This window comes from Herpailurus yagouaroundi, unplaced genomic scaffold, assembly GCF_014898765.1.
Source record: "Herpailurus yagouaroundi ecotype Mexico unplaced genomic scaffold, PumYag 141, whole genome shotgun sequence".
In the NCBI taxonomy this organism is placed as follows: Eukaryota; Metazoa; Chordata; class Mammalia; order Carnivora; family Felidae; genus Herpailurus; species Herpailurus yagouaroundi.
Genome location: NW_024412396.1, coordinates 49,707,479 through 49,723,185, shown reverse-complemented (window position 1 = coordinate 49,723,185; position 15,707 = coordinate 49,707,479). Strand labels below are relative to the sequence as shown.

Genomic DNA, 15,707 nt, shown 5'->3' with positions numbered 1-15,707 from the left:
GGGGAACCAAGAAGATGCCTACAGGGAGGATTGAAGATGCTTTGAAAAAACCCAGCTCAGGGCTCCTGGGTGGCTCCGTGGGTTGAGTGCCCGACCTTGGCCCGGGTCACGATCTCACGGTTCATGGGTTCGAGCCCCGCGTCTGGCTCTGTGCTGACAGCCTGGGGCCTGCTTTGGGGTCTGTGTCTCCCTCTCCCTCTGCCCCTCTCCCCACTCACAGTCTGTCTCCAACATAAACATTAAGAAAATAAAAAATAAAAAAACACCCAGCTTCCCAAGTAGGCCAACCAAACCATGGAAAAGAAGAGATTAGCAGAGTCCCCAGAGCTGAGACCAAGAGCAAAAGAAGGCCCCCACCCCCGCAGAACCTAGGCTTTCAAGGGACTACATGAAAGAAGAGAACCTCTTGCCAGACCCGTTGCTTTTAAGAAATTTATTTAGAAAAATAACCCTACCCTGCCCTCCTCCCTCTGTGCCATGGGACTTGGGCATCGTGTCGGATTTGACTCTGGATTGGGCCTCCCGTCCGCACGGGGCCCGGCACATGCTGACAGGCGGCCACGCCGCTGGGTGACCTCACACCCTCTCGGCCGGTACAGTCCTGCGCTCGATCCTTGTCCGGGCCTCCGCCTCTGGGTCTCCGGAGGGAAAGAGGGCTCTGAGGGGCGAGGGCGGCCTGGCCACAGTCTGTGTGCCCCTCCCGAGGCCGGCCAGGGCGGCTGGGGGCTCCGTCCGCCCCCCACCGCCTCTCAGAGCTCAGGGCTGGAAGCGAGGCGAGCTGACGTGAGGCTGGTGGAAGGCATGGGCGCTGTATACCACGTCGGGGGGCGAGGGCGTGCTGGCCGCCAGCACCGAGCACAGGGGCTCATGGCTGCTTAGCACCGACGTGAAATACTTCATCTCTTCCGTGAGCTGCTTGATCTCCTTGCGCAGAGCCGCGTTCTGTTTCTCCAGGTCTTCACTCTCCTGTGGGGAGACAGGTCAGCATCTGAGACTAGCATCAAGGAAAGCACAGGATCGGGGGAGGGGGGACCGGAGGAGCCCAGACTGGATTCTCACCGGCACAGCCGTGGGGACGGGCGTCGGTGAATTTTTCTGCATGCGTGGGTGCACGCGTGCACATGTGTTTGCGTGTGTCATATGAGAGTGCGGGTGCATCTCTGCGCCCCTGTGTATGCATAGGTGCCCGGTCGAGCCTATGAAACTGCTGGAATTTGTCTGTTTTGACCTATAAAGATGGCGGTTCCACATGGTCCCACCCAACAGAGGCGCGCACAGGAATGCGTGTGGGCACGCTCCTTGGTGTGTGTGCGTGTGTACATGGGTCTCCGTGAGTGTGTACGTGGGTTGAGAGGGGCAAGGGTAGGTGAGGGGAAGCTGGTTGGCAGGTTAGAACCTGAAGAAACGGCAGAGAGTTTTTCTAGTTCTGTTTGATACAGGTCAGCATTTCCCAAGTTTGCCGTAGCAGTAGAATTAGTTTAAGGGCTTGTCACACAGTTCCAGGCTCTTCGTGCAATCTAGAGATTTGAACTGAATGGGTTTGGGATGTGGGGTGAATTCTGGGAATTCACGGAATTTTTATAAAAATGTTTATTTACTTTTTTTTTTTTTTTGAGAGAGAGAGAGAGAGAGAGAGAGAGAGCACAAGAAGAGAGGGAGACACAGAATCCCAAGCAGGCTCCAGGCTCTGAGCTGTCAGCACAGAGCCCGACGCGGGGCTCAGAACTCGCAAACGTCAAGATCGGGCCCGGAGCCGAAGGTGGACGCTTCACCAGCTGAGCCGCCCAGACGCCCTGGGAATTCGCTGAATTTTATCGAGTGCTCCAGGTCATTCCAATGATTGGGCAAGTTTGCAAACGTGAGTTAAATGCAACCTTAGATTTGTTTTAGTTAGTCGAGCACTAATGTAGTGCCTAAATGTTAGGTGCCTGAACACAGACTATGAACTCAAATGTCCGTTGATTGGCTGGCTGATGACATTAATTGCTGGCCTAGAAGTTGACTCAAAACTACCGTGGGCAGTGGGCAGATATAAGATAACCTACCACGTAAAAGGCACCTTACATAACCCATCAGGAGCATAAGCAGCAACGAGATATCCAGGTTTGCTGCTAACGGCCTTCATCCATGAGCCCAGGGTTTCTTTTTTAAGTGGCAGGGGAGGGGGGGGTGTACGACCGGCCTCAGAGGGACAGATGCAGGCAGGCTCGGACCCAGCCTGGCATTTCCTGTATGTGGCGTTGAGCTAGAAAATGTGGCTAGGTCGGTACAAAGGAAACCCCTATCTCTAACATGGGGTGGGGGTGGGTGGGATACTCAGACCCACGATGGTGGGGTCAGAGGCACTGGCTTCTTCGGCAAGGTACGGCTGGCTCTCGCTAATCTCGCCAGTTGGCTGTTTCCAGGCACATCCCGGAGGCAGGGCATCCCCTCTTTACCGAAAGGTAAGAGAAAGCAACACATGAGACTGGGTGGGGGGTGGTTGGTAAGACGGGAACTGGGGGCCGGGAGTCCTGGCCCCTTCCTCTAGCCCTTTTCCTCGCCTCCTCTGAGAGTTTCCACTGGTGACAACGTTTACTGTAAATTCTGTGCTCTGAAGAGCCTGGGCAAACCCCGAGGCAGAAGGGAGGGGTAGGGTGGGCGGGCCACAGGGACCAACCGCGCTCTGACCTTCTCCCCGCCTAGAGGCAGGCCCAGCTTTCGGGAAGTGACAGCAGGTTCTTCCTCCCCGAGCAAGCTCTGCTGAGCTCTCTCTAGTTTTCTCTCCCCGCCCCCCGCCCCCCCTGCCTTGCAGATCCCAGAGCTCTAGGATGGGGCGTCACGACTGCCGCTGCCTCTAACCAGAAAACAACCCCCTGTGACAAGAAACTCCTCTTTACCTCGGGAAGCAAGACTGCTTCCTGCTAGGGCCCCAGAGAAACCAGCCCTGCCAGCCCAGCAGCCTCACTGCCAGCCAGACACTGGCAAGAGGAAGAGTTTGACTTCCCTTGTAGAAGGAAGTGGCTGATCTGGGGCCTCCTCCCAGCATGTCCCCACCTGCCAACGTTTGGTCCACTCTGACCCTCCCTGGGGCAGTCATGCCCCGGAAGGGACTCACACGGGGACAGCTGGCAAAGGCCGTTAACTCGGAGGAGCAAGGATCACATCCCCCGACTTCCCTTAACTTCCCAGTGGCAGCTAGCAATCTAGGACTCAGTGAGGGGGGACGGGAGCAGAATGTTTGGGAAGGAAATGTCAGCCTCTCACACGCATGTCTTCTGCTGCAGCCAGGGAGCAGTGAGCTGGCTCACAGTGAGTCTGGGCTTCCCTGGAAGCTGCTTCCCACTTTTTGGAATTCACTTGGGGCCCTCAGGCTCCTCACAGGAACCCTGAGATGGACACGCTGAGGCCAGCTGGCTACCATTATTCCCACTTCTCAGATGAGGCCAACTGAGACCCTGGGACAAACCTACCCCAAACACCCCCTCCAAATGATTACAGGCTGGTGGCAGCAGCCGCTACGAGGAAAGGCTTTGGAATTTGCCTCAAGACACTTATTTTCTCAGAGGTTCAGATACTTTAGCGATTGACCCAAGGCCCCATAACCATACAGGGTTATGCAGAGCAGGGATCGGCTGGAGGCTTCCCCGCCCTCAGCCCCATTCTTCTAGCATACCCAGTGCTTCCCCCAAGAGACTGGTAACTTACGTGACCAAAGGTCTTTGGAGATCACTAAGAAGTCTTCAACTGCCCTACAGTCTCCCAAGAGAAAACAAGGTCTTGATTTGGGTGATCTTTAGACACCGCACTGGAAGCCTGAGTTAGTCATACTTTCCAGTCACAGAGCTGATCATCTGCCTCCTGCCCAGAGTTGGGAGGGAATCATCCATCCAGCTACGCTTTTAGAGGGCTCACTCAAGGCCAGACCTTCTTCCACATGCACAGTGAGGTCCAGAACATACAACAACAGTGGGCTCCATCCGCAGTAACTGGGGACCGGGGTCCTGGCTGGGTGAGCCCCATGACTCTCTTTTCACTCTCTGAGCCCCAGTTCCTGTTAGAACGGGAAGACTGGACCTCAACAGTGGTTCTCAACCTTGGCCACACATTGAGATCAGTGGGATCCCTGGGGAACCTTACCAATACCAGTGCCTGATTCTGGTTTAAGCAGTCTCGGGTACAGCCTGGGCATTTGGGTTGTTAAAGGCTCCCAGGGGATCCCCTAATGTGCCGTGAACACTGCCAACCATGAGAAGGAACCATGAGTTTAGAAGCTCTCCAAGCCCTCTTCACCTCTGGAATATCTCAGAGTCCGAACTGAGCGTATTAACCTCCAACCCCCACTCGTTGGGAAGGGGTGCACGTGAGTGTCAGGGAGAAGGCTGTTGGGAGCAGAGGGATGTAGACTCAATTTATACGAGAAAAATGAGTGGAAATCGATTTTGTAAAAGAATAATCTAGCTTGACGTAATAATTTTTATTGAATGCTGCCACGTATCAATCACTTTTCAAAGTATTTTAGTTATTATCATATTTAATCTTTGCCACAACCCTATCGGGTAGATAATGTTATCAGACACATTTTACAGAAGAGGACGACCTAAGGTACAGAGAAGTTAAGTAATTCGCTCAAGGTCGCCTGGCTCGTAAGTTGCAGCAGCAGGACTAGAAGGAGGCAGTCTGGCTTCAGAGTCTGTGCCCACCATTTTCTCTTGCCTTTGACATCTGTTTACATCGTATGACGTTTGGTAATTATCCTGTGAGGCCTCAGCCCTGTTGGCTTTGCCATTTCACCTTCCATTTCTTGCCAGTCCGGGCGATAAGGTTCACAATTCACCCTCACCTGTGAAGCTGCCTGATGCCAACCCTGTCATGAACTACAAGCAGCTCGGGGGTGGTTAATGAAGAGGCTTCATGGGGGTGTGGGAACATTCTGGGAAATTCCCTACTGGAGGGGCCGAAAGAGGGTCACTCAAAGAGCTCTCGAATGATGGGGAATCCCCAGGCAGTTCCCTTACCCACAGGGAAGCCAGTGAGGACCAAGGCCAAGGCCAGGCTCTGGCCCAAGGCTCTGGCAGGGACTCTCCAGGCATTCTGAGCGGGGCTTGGTCCTCCTTCCTGCCAGCTCTGGTTTACTTCTCTTTGAATTTTCTAATCACAATTTCCAGAAGAGTGAAAATAGTCCCGTGTGTTCCTCCTCAAGAGAACATGTATTCGTTTATCGATTGGGTGACCTTTCAGCCCCCACCTACACTTAAGCAGGAGAGTAGTGTGTGAAGCTTATCCCTCGCACCCAGCTATGTTCAGCCTCCTGCAGTTACCAATCCCCGTCCACAAAATGCAGATACAGAGTGGAGCCCGCCATTGCTGGAGAAATCTGCGAACTGACAGGTAGGACCTTTCCGAAGCCATGGTAGGACGTATGCCTACCCCTCCAACCAATCTGGGGGAATTAGCCCCAATTTCTGGTCCTCACCCGATGAAGAGAGAAGAGGAAACACTAAACCACAGGCCTTTGCACTGAATAATGTACAAGTCTGATTCCGGAGAAATTTTTACTTTCTTGCCATCCTAAACTCCTCCCCCTTGCTTTCCTCTAGAGAGGCTAGAAAACAAATTCACCAAAATGCTCCGCTTCCCTTGCAGCTAGGCATGACCATGTGACAGATTCTGACCAATAAGGTGTAAGCAGAAGTACCTGGGGGTGGGGCTTCCCTTTTAACTGAAAAAGCAAAGCCTCACCAGGACAAAAGCCACCCTCCCTCAACACAGATTGATGCCTGGAGGTCCAGCAGCTACCTTGCAACCTTGAAGATGAAAGCCACATACTGAGCATACCTGCACAGAGACAGAAGTAGCTCGGGTCTTTGATGACATTCCTGCCTTAGCCCTGGTCTGTCCAATTCGAATTCCTTGTGAGAGGACTCCTTCTATTACTCGTAGCTAAATGCAATCCTGGCTGATATCTCAAGTTAGAAAGTTTATCACTAGCAAGCCCAATTCCAAAATACAACTGATAATTGCCATGAACACAAAGGTTTGAATTAAGCTTTGTTTTGTTTTTTAAACCTGCCAGGCCTCTGGGACAGTGTCTGGGTATAAAACCCCTACAACTGTACTAAACTCACTCCACACATTCTACCTCATGCACCTGACGGGCTTCAAATGTCACTGCTCCCCAAGTCTCAACCCTGGCTACGTACTGACGTCACCTGAAGAGCTTCAGAAAATCTTAATTCCTGGATCTCATTCCTATGAGAGGTTCCAATTTGATTGTCCTGGAATGGGTCTCAAGCATCAAGACTTTTAAAAATGCTCCCCAGGGGCACCTGGGTGGCTCTGTCGGTTAAGCATCCGACTCTTGATTTCAGCTCAGGTCATGATCTCCCAGTTTTTTGGGTTCGAGCCCCACATTGGACTCTGAGCACTGACCACGTGAAACCTGCCTGGGATTCTCTCTCCCTCTCTCTCTATCCCTCCCCCCCACTTGCACTCTCTTTGTCTCTCTCAAAATAAATAAGCTTAAAAAATTGTTTCCCAGGTGAGCTTAATGGGCAATTAGCTTGGGAATCATGTTCGTAGCTGATTCCTCTTTTTAAAAATGTAAGAATATAGGGGCGCCTGGGTGGCGCAGTCGGTTAAGCGTCCGACTTCAGCCAGGTCACGATCTCGCGGTCCGTGAGTTCAAGCCCCGCGTCGGGCTCTGGGCTGATAGCTCAGAGCCTGGAGCCTGTTTCCGATTCTGTGTCTCCCTCTCTCTCTCTCTGCCCCTCCCCCGTTCATGCTATGTCTCTCTCTGTCCCAAAAATAAATAAATGTTGAAAAAAAATTTAAAAAAAATGTAAGAATATAAATATGGGCAGTGTTTAATTTTATTAAAATGTATTTTATATATTTAGATTTTTATTAAATATTTTTATTTTATAATATATAGTAAAAATAGCATAATACACATAACTTTAGAGAGATGGGAGGATGTTTCTAAGTCAAAAGTATTTTCTGAAAGTAAATGCCTGTTTAAGGCAAAGGCCTTACTATCCCGATTGCTATTATGTTTGGTGAAAACAATTTCAAGTAGCCTAGAACAGTTCATTTTTATGACAGAAGAGCCAGAGGTAGGACATCTATTCGAATCTCATTAATGATAACTTGATCAAACCAAGTACCCTTTAAATTGTGGAGCTCCATGAGGGTCTATCACTGCCTTCACTGCTTTGCCATCATTGATTAGGACAGTGCGTGGCACATAGTAAGTGTTCAATAAAATCATGTTGCTTGACTGCCAGCTTGAACTCTTTAATAATTTACCAAACCCTGCTTATGAAGAGTCTACTAAGTAAATTTACGATGTCCGTGACATTTCCAAGGGAGTGTTTAAGCATTTACTAGCTTTTATAGCTTCTGTTTTATAACAAGGATAGTTGCAAATGAGTGGAAGAGATTCACTTTTTTAAAAAGGCCCAGGTCAAATCCCTACTCAGCAACACTTTTGTTCCGCAAACTGAACCTATGCGTGGGAGTAGCAGAACGAGCACCATTTTAGGAACTCTGCATATAATTTCCTTAGCTGGAACCTGGCTTTCCCCATCCATTCCACACGAAGGAGACTTGAAAAGCCAGGCCCGTGCTCTTAAATTTTTATAAACTGGAAAGTATTATTTATATATGAAGTCATATATGATTTCATATATAATAATACATCTGATATCTCCATCTGATTGATTTGTAGGAAAATGCCAAGTGCTCTGCGTTAAACAAATGAACAAATATAACCTTCTCAATGCAAAACAAAACAGAACAAATGCAATATTGTTCTGCTTTTATATTTACTCTGTCATTTAACTATCGAACAACCCAGGGAGGGGCTGTTGCTTCCCATTTTGTAGATCACAAGTTAGGTTCAGACATATTCCCCAGGCAGATCTGAATTAGTTTTGTTGACTCTCCCCACCCTACTCCCCGCCCCTACCCCTACCCCTACCCCTACCCCTACCCCTATCCCACCCCCAGCAGGCTCCTGCTCCCTGCCACAGGCTCCTTCCTGAGTTCCTTCTCCTGATCTCAGAGGCCTGGGCCCACAAGGCATATTTTCCGACTCTTGGCCCTTTTCCAACACACAGTTTGGCCTCAAGGCTCTGCTGAGCACACCCTTTCCTCAGGTCCTCCCAGTCTCCTTCTACGATCACAATCTGCCAGGGCTTCAGACAGACCAGACCTTCCTTTGCTCACTGTCCCCACCCCGTCTGTCCATCAGTTACATTCAACATCGCACTATTTGATTTTCACCGAAGTACTCTTCACTTTATGTGTTGAGCCTGTTTGTCATTTATTTGCTTTTGTTTCTTTTTTAAAAAAAATTTTTAACGTTTATTTATTTTTGAGAGAAAGAGAGCACGAGTGGGAGAGGGGCAGAGAGAAAGGGAGACACAGAATCCGAAGCAGGCTCCAGGCTCTGAGCTGTCAGCACAGAGCCCGACGTGGGGCTCAAACTCACGATGAGATCATGAGCTGAGCCGAAGTCAGATGCTCAACTGACTGAGCCACCCAAGCGCCCCTACTTGCCTGTTTTCTAGTGTGACTTCCAGTTGAATGCAAGGTCCATGAAATCAGGAACTCTGTCTTGTCCCTGCTGTGCTCTCAACGCCTAGAACAAGCCAAGCCGTACCTGGCACCTAGGGGGCTAATACATACTTGTTGGGCAGATGAATCATTTCTGCTAACATTGGATCTAGTCCTGGGAATATGGCCTTTGCTTTTATAATTTTCTGGATCACTCTACCCCTTTAGCAGGAAGGCGTGTTCTCATACCAGCCGAGGACCCAGAAAATACTTTGGTTAGAGGATCCTCCGTTGCAGGAAATTACATTTTGGCCCCAGGAATCCAGCCCACTCTGCGTGGCCCTGAACTTTATCTTCCTTTTGAATTTTGATAAGAGCTCAGGTCACCTTCCTTGGTTTCCTGAAACCAAGAGTGATGAGTCGTGTGCTGGGACAGTTCCAGCACATACCTGTTGTCCTGGTGTAATTCTTACTAGTGCTGTTTTTGCTTCCAAAAGTGTTCCCATTTGGAGGATAAGTGGTAAGATTTACTAAAACTTGACCCCCACATTCTAGCTCAGTGATATCGTCTTTGTCCTTGTCCTCACTGTCCTCCGGAGTTCACTCAGATCTCTATTTGCCCATTTTCGTATGTTTTTAAATAAAAAAATATGCAGTATAACTACCTTTAAAATATTTTTAAAAAATCATACCCACCCATGATTCTAGTACTCTTAACACAAGTGTTTCCATTTGCACATGTTGCCTTCTTGCCCTTTTTAAGAAACACAAACACTCATTTGTATGAAATCTCAATCGTTGTACAGAATACAATTTGTATTTGGCTCTGTCTTGACTTTGTCACCTCTCCATAATCACCATAATTATCATTTTTATTGGCTCTGTCATCAAATGGAAGATCCGCACTTTACCCCAAATGGTTTTTTAATGTTGGACATTTAGGCTGCTCTCAAAATGTTGCTATTGTAAGTAATACCACAGTGAACATCTTGGTGCATTCTGGGTTTTGTTCGGTTATGTCCTAGGATAAATTTGTAGGAGTGAGATTAGCAGAGCAAAGGGCACAATCAGTCTTCCAGTTCAGGGCCGTATTGCAGTAAAAGGGTTATGTAAAATATACAATGTTGGGGCGCCTGGGTGGCTCAGTCGGTTAGGCGGCCGACTTCGGCCCAGGTCATGATCTCACGGTCCGTGAGTTCAAGCCCCGCGTCGGGCTCTGTGCTAACAGCTCAGAGCCTGGAGCCTGTTTCAGATTCTGTGTCTCCCTCTCTCTGACCCTCCCCCGTTCATGCTTTGTCTCTCTCTGTCTCAAAAATAAATAAACGCTTAAAAAAAAAAATACAATGTTACCAGCAGTGAATACATGTGTCAATTTCACTCTAATCCCATTGGCATTTAGGCATTATACTTTTAAAAAATTTATTTGGCCAATTAGCCTTTTGAGGGTTTCTTAATTTCGTCGTAATGTGACAACTTATTGACAACGAAGGAGGAAGAATTTTCTATGGGTCTGTTGCCTAGAACAGCATTCTCAACCAGGGACAATTTTGCCTCCCAGGGAACATTGGACAAGGTCTGGAAATATTTTTACTCATCACAGCTCAGGGGTGAGGTGCTGCTACTGGAATGTAGGGGTTAGATTTTACATTTTACAGTGCACGGGATCCCCCTCCCCCAACAAAGAATTATGCAACTCAAAATGTTAGTGGTGCCGAGGCTGAGAAGCCCTTAGTGTGTATCATTTTCACAATCAGAATAGAAAATTGGGTTATTTTCATTTTGGTAGGAAAAATGTTACGTAAGTTTTCAGTTCATAGCTTCTGCCCACTTACCTATTGGAGTCTGGATGTTTTTCTTAAAAAGGACGCTCTTTCTATGGTATAAATATGACATCTGCATTTATTTCTTTTGATACAAGTATTTTCCCCAATGTATTACTGTCCTTTTCATTTTGTATTGCAACTTTAAGACCTTTTTAACATAAAGGAACGTTTAGACTTCAGGCCCTCTCCACCCGGGACTCTCTTTCTCATCACTTGCTGTATATGCTTGGGCTATATTGCCCAAGATTGGCTAGGTCATTCAAGCCTTCTGGTTAATGGTTTACTTCTTGGCTTACCCTTTGCAAAAGGACGTGTAGGAGCAACACCCTCTGAATAATAAAGTCCTATTCAACAAAGTGGTACAAATCAAAAGCAAATGGTGGGCAGGCAAGAGGTTTAGGTTTTTGGGCGTCCTTGAGAAAGACCTCAGTGTCCCCGTTGGTTACACGGCAGGTTGGTTTGCAGCATCTCTGAGTTATCTTTTAATTCTGTGATTCTACATACAAGGGAATATGACCATAATTATTGTTATACCCCCCGCCCCCCTCCCCCAACCACGCTACCACATGGACACATAATGATGCTCTCTACGTAATGATATCCCACAATCTGAAGGGGACTTTGTCCTGTGGAACCACTCTATGCCCCCTAGGAAGCAGGGTGCCAGACTGAGTACTACGGAGGAAACTAAGAAAATCCCCAAGCAGTTTGGGAAAGGACTTTTTGGTGAGATGCTCCCATGCTTTTCAAGAGAGAGAAGTTTGGGTGCTGCTCGCTGAGGACAGCTTCATGGAGACATCTGCTTGAATGGGCACCATCAATTTGGGACCTGGGACCTGTAATCTCATTTGAACAGAAATTCTTCATAAACATCAAGACCGGTATGGAGCTGGCCTCCTTCCAAATATGCCTCCCAAACTTAACCACACGGACCCATCATCAGTGGTACAGGCATTTAGGGGTGGTAGATTGCCTTGACGTGCTTTTCTTTCCCAAATGAAAATAGTCTACATTGTTGTTCTGCGTTTTAACATGGTACACATTCATCACAATAAAAAAAAAATACAGAAAAATACTAGGGTAAGATAAGCTACTCAAAACTCATGACTCAGGAATAACTGCTATTAGCATTTTGGAGAACATCTTCCCAGATATCTGTATGTATGCAAACATGCCCCAAACCCACAGATTTTACATTAACAGGATTGTATTCTGCATACAGTTTGTAACTTGCTGTTCTCCCCTCATCGCTATGTCATATGTATCTTTCTGTGATACAGACATACATAGTCATTTTTAGTGGTAGGATAAAATTCTAGTCTGCATGTGTCATAATATGCTTAATCCCCTATTGTTGGGCATCTGTCCAATTTTATAGTATTGATAAACTGTTGACTGGTCATGATGAACTAAGCATCTTTGTGCATTTTTTTCTTCAAACATTTGTAAGTGGAATTGCTGTGCCGGAGCATTCTTATGTGAGATGTTAATATTTATTGCTGCACAGCCTTCTTTAAAAAGGGTTTCAATGGACATGTTGATATATTGCATCGGGACTTTACTTTCTTGACTAGGCCTAATCACGGAGGGGGAAAAAGTGTGAATTTTGGAGGTTGTTGCTTAAAGAACAAAAAAGTAAAGTTAGGAAGAGACTCAAGGAGGATATCAGAGAAGGTGAATATAACTTCATGAGAGTCCGAAGGAAACAGGCAGTATAGCATCATGGCTAGGGAGATGGGCTCTAAAGTCAGGCAGACCTCGTTACAAGCTGTATGATCTTGAACGAATTACTTAACCTAAGAATTATGAAATAAGGCTTTTGTGCAGATTAAATGAGATACTACAGGTAGAGCCATTAACACCCAGCGCCTGGTACACAGTCATGTATTTAATTAATGTTTTCAATAAAAGGAAATTCATAGCAGCGGAGGACCAAGAGAAGGGACTATTTTCCACAAATGGCTCACTGATTTTCGCTGAATTTTTTAAAGGCAGAACTAGCCAGACATTCCTTCTGTGTTTTGTTTTTTGTTTTTGACCTATGCCTTCTCTATGCAAATAAGCCTTATGGCACCGTCTTCCAGAGAGAAAACAGAGAACTCCGGGAGTGAAAAAGAACCACAAGCAGCTTTCTCTTCCAGTCCTCCCCAGACGACCAAGAACAATAGTGTCATTCTAAGGAGGCCCAGGGGGTTGACATCTTTGCTCAACTGTTTTTCCTCCATTACTCAATCTTCCTCCGAATGTAAGTAACTTAATTCTCACAGCATCAGTTCAAAGCTTCACTTCACGCATAATTTACTCTCAGGACCTTTGTTATGTATGGCATTAAAGATATCTCCTGGAACCTGGAACCCTTTTTCTTGTTTTAGACTAGTATAAGACTCCTTTAGGAGCCAGCCCCAGGAAAGCACCTTTCCCACCCCCAGCTAAGGGAGTACTCACAGTTCCAGCTTTCAGATTTGGCCCTGTTCCTCCACCTTGCTTCCAGTTCCATTCTGGAGGCCAGATCTGACTTGTCAAAGGCATAGCTCTGGGCTAATATTACTGTCTCCCCAGCACCTCTTCTACTTTTAGCCTTTTCATGAACAAAGCTTCTCAACTGATCTCAACTTTTCTTTTCCACTGACCCAGGACACTGACTCAAAATCCTTCAAGCCACCACAATCAACCAGGATGGCCACACAAGTGACACTGATCTGCCATTCCTTATAGTGGTTTGTCTAGTACTGTAGAAGTTGGGGTTACTCATGACAAATCCCAACTTATAGTCGGTTCTCCCAAAGGACTGAGATATTTATGTCAGATGCTCAAGAGATAAAATGTCACAGAGGAAGACTATTCAGTGTTTGAAATCAAAATTAAAAAAGAAATCATCCTGGGGCGCCTGGGTGGCTCAGTCGGTTGAGCGGCCGACTTCGGCTCGGGTCATGATCTCGCAGTTTGTGAGTTCGAGCCCCGTGTGGGGCTCTGTGCTGACAGCTCAGAGCCCGGAGCCTGCTTCGGATTCTGTGTATCCCCCTCTCTCTGCCCCTCCCCTGCTCATGCTCTGTCTCTGTCTCAAAAATAAATAAAAACATTAAAAAAATTTTTTTTAAAAAGAAATCATCCTAATGCATATGTAGTAATGACTGATGTCGAGAATGTAAGTATGTATATTATAAACATAAAAGCACATGATAAAAACAGCCAAGCTGTATAAAAAAAGGGGAAAATGCAAAGTATCTCTCTTTTGCTTTAGACCTTTCATCCTATTTTTCAGAAATAAATATTAACTTTGAGGGAAAACCCATGTGAAAAATTTTAAGTTCATACACATATGCACATGTACGTTTTTCTTTTTATTAAAAACATACATGGGAGCAAACTAGGTACCCTATTCACCCCCTTTTTCACGTAAGCGTATAGAAGCTTGATAATCTTTCCAGATTAACACATTCGATGTAACACTTTGACAACTTCATAGTATCCCATTGAATGGACAACTATAGTTTATTTCATTACTTCCTCACCCATGAATATTTAGCTTGTTTCCAGTCTTCACTATAACCAACAATGCAGCAATGAGTGTCTTCACATGCACATAATTGTGTAATCTGTGCGCATGTCTGTAAATAGACTCCCAGATGTAAAATTGCTGATGTTTTACACCTGAGTAAAATGAGTGACAGGGTATGTGCACTTGTAATTTGGATGGGCTTTTTCTTAAAATTTTATTTTATTTTTACATTTATTTATTTTTGATAGAGAGCACAAGTGGGTTAGGGGCAGAGAGAGGGGGACACAGAATAGGAAGCAGGCTCCAGGCTCTGAGCTGTCGGCACAGAACCCGATGCGGGGCTCGAACCCACAAACCATGAGATCGTGACCCCAGCCGAAGTCGGACACCCAACCGACTGAGCCACCCAGGTGCCCCTGGATGGACTTCTAATGGAGTTGTACTGACATATTCCTACTAAGTAGTATGTGGTGGTGCCTGCTTCTCCATTGCCTTGGCAACGTCACATATTAGCAACATTTTTTGTCTTTGCCAGTCTGGCAGGGAACCTTCCGGTTGCTTTAATTGTCATTTCTCTAAGTGAGGTCTAGAATCTTTTCCATATTTATTTGCTATCTCTTTCTCTCTTTCTGTAAATTGCCCATTTATAATCATCGCTCATTTTTCTTTTGGGTTGTTAATCATTTTCTTATTCATATGAGCTCTCGTGTGAAGTAAATATGCCCTTTTTTGGTCATGTGTATTACAGATATTTTCCCCAATCTGTGATTTGCCTTTGATTTTGCATAGAATATTTTGAGCTGTATAGAAATTTTTATTGTTTATGTATAAGGGTAACGTATATCAGTTTTTGCCTTTACGGTTTCAGGGTTTTGTACTTTCTCTGGAAAAGTCTTCATTCCAAAATAATTTTTTTTTTATTTTTTTTTTCAACGTTTTTATTTATTTATGGGACAGACAGAGACAGAGCATGAACGGGGGAGGGGCAGAGAGAGAGGGAGACACAGAATCGGAAGCAGGCTCCAGGCTCCGAGCCATCAGCCCAGAGCCCGACGCGGGGCTCGAACTCACGGACCGCGAGATCGTGACCTGGCTGAAGTCGGACGCTTAACCGACTGCGCCACCCAGGCGCCCCCCAAAATAATTTTTCAATGTTCTTTTTTTCCCCCCAAATTTCTTTAGTGGTTTGTTTTTTGTTTTTGTTTTTTTCCATTTAATCTGTGTGCATGTTGTATGAGAAATGAAGACTCTAGCTTTCTTCCTCCCAAAATGGCTAGCCAGTTGTCCCAAGTCTATTTATTGAATAATGCAGCTTTCTTTCACTGCTTTGAAAAGCTATCAGCATCATTTTGCATTTGCTTTGGTGCCTAGTTTTTAGGAACTGACATATGTATTTGGGTCTTAAATTTCAGTTTGTTTTGGGGTCTCTTTCTATATTCTGTTCTGCCCAATGTTCTGCCTTTTCCACATTGTTTTGATTTCTATATTTATAATTCAGCTAATCTTCTTTAATTACCCGCCTCTAAAATTTTCCTAAAAGCTGTCACATGGTTGTTTTTCGCCAAGAACTTAGAATAGCTAATCTAAGTCTCTTCTAACTGCCACAAAGTCCTATTGGGTTTTTATTGGGATCACATTAAGTTAAATTGATAGACTTATTTCAGGAAAATTGCTATCTTTACATAAGGCATATCTTTCCACTTATTGGAATGTTTTGTTTTTTAATCACTTAGAATAATTCTAAAGTAAAAAATTGAGCCCTGCATATTTTTTGTTAAATATATTCTTTCCTTCCATTTGCCATTATTGGTATTATATATATGTATATGGAAAAGTATGTATTTTTT

At 45.9% G+C, this 15,707-nt stretch overlaps 1 protein-coding gene across 1 annotated transcript in view; it reads right to left on the bottom strand.

The window, feature by feature from the left end:
* Positions 1-418: 418 nt before the first annotated feature.
* BATF (basic leucine zipper ATF-like transcription factor) overlaps positions 419-15,707 on the bottom strand; it is a 23,750-nt gene continuing 8,461 nt past the window's right edge. Inside the window, exon 3 of the mRNA XM_040477749.1 lies at positions 419-966. Coding sequence (XP_040333683.1) covers positions 757-966 — 210 coding nt within the window. The 3' untranslated portion in view covers positions 419-756. The remainder of the gene's footprint in view (positions 967-15,707) is intronic.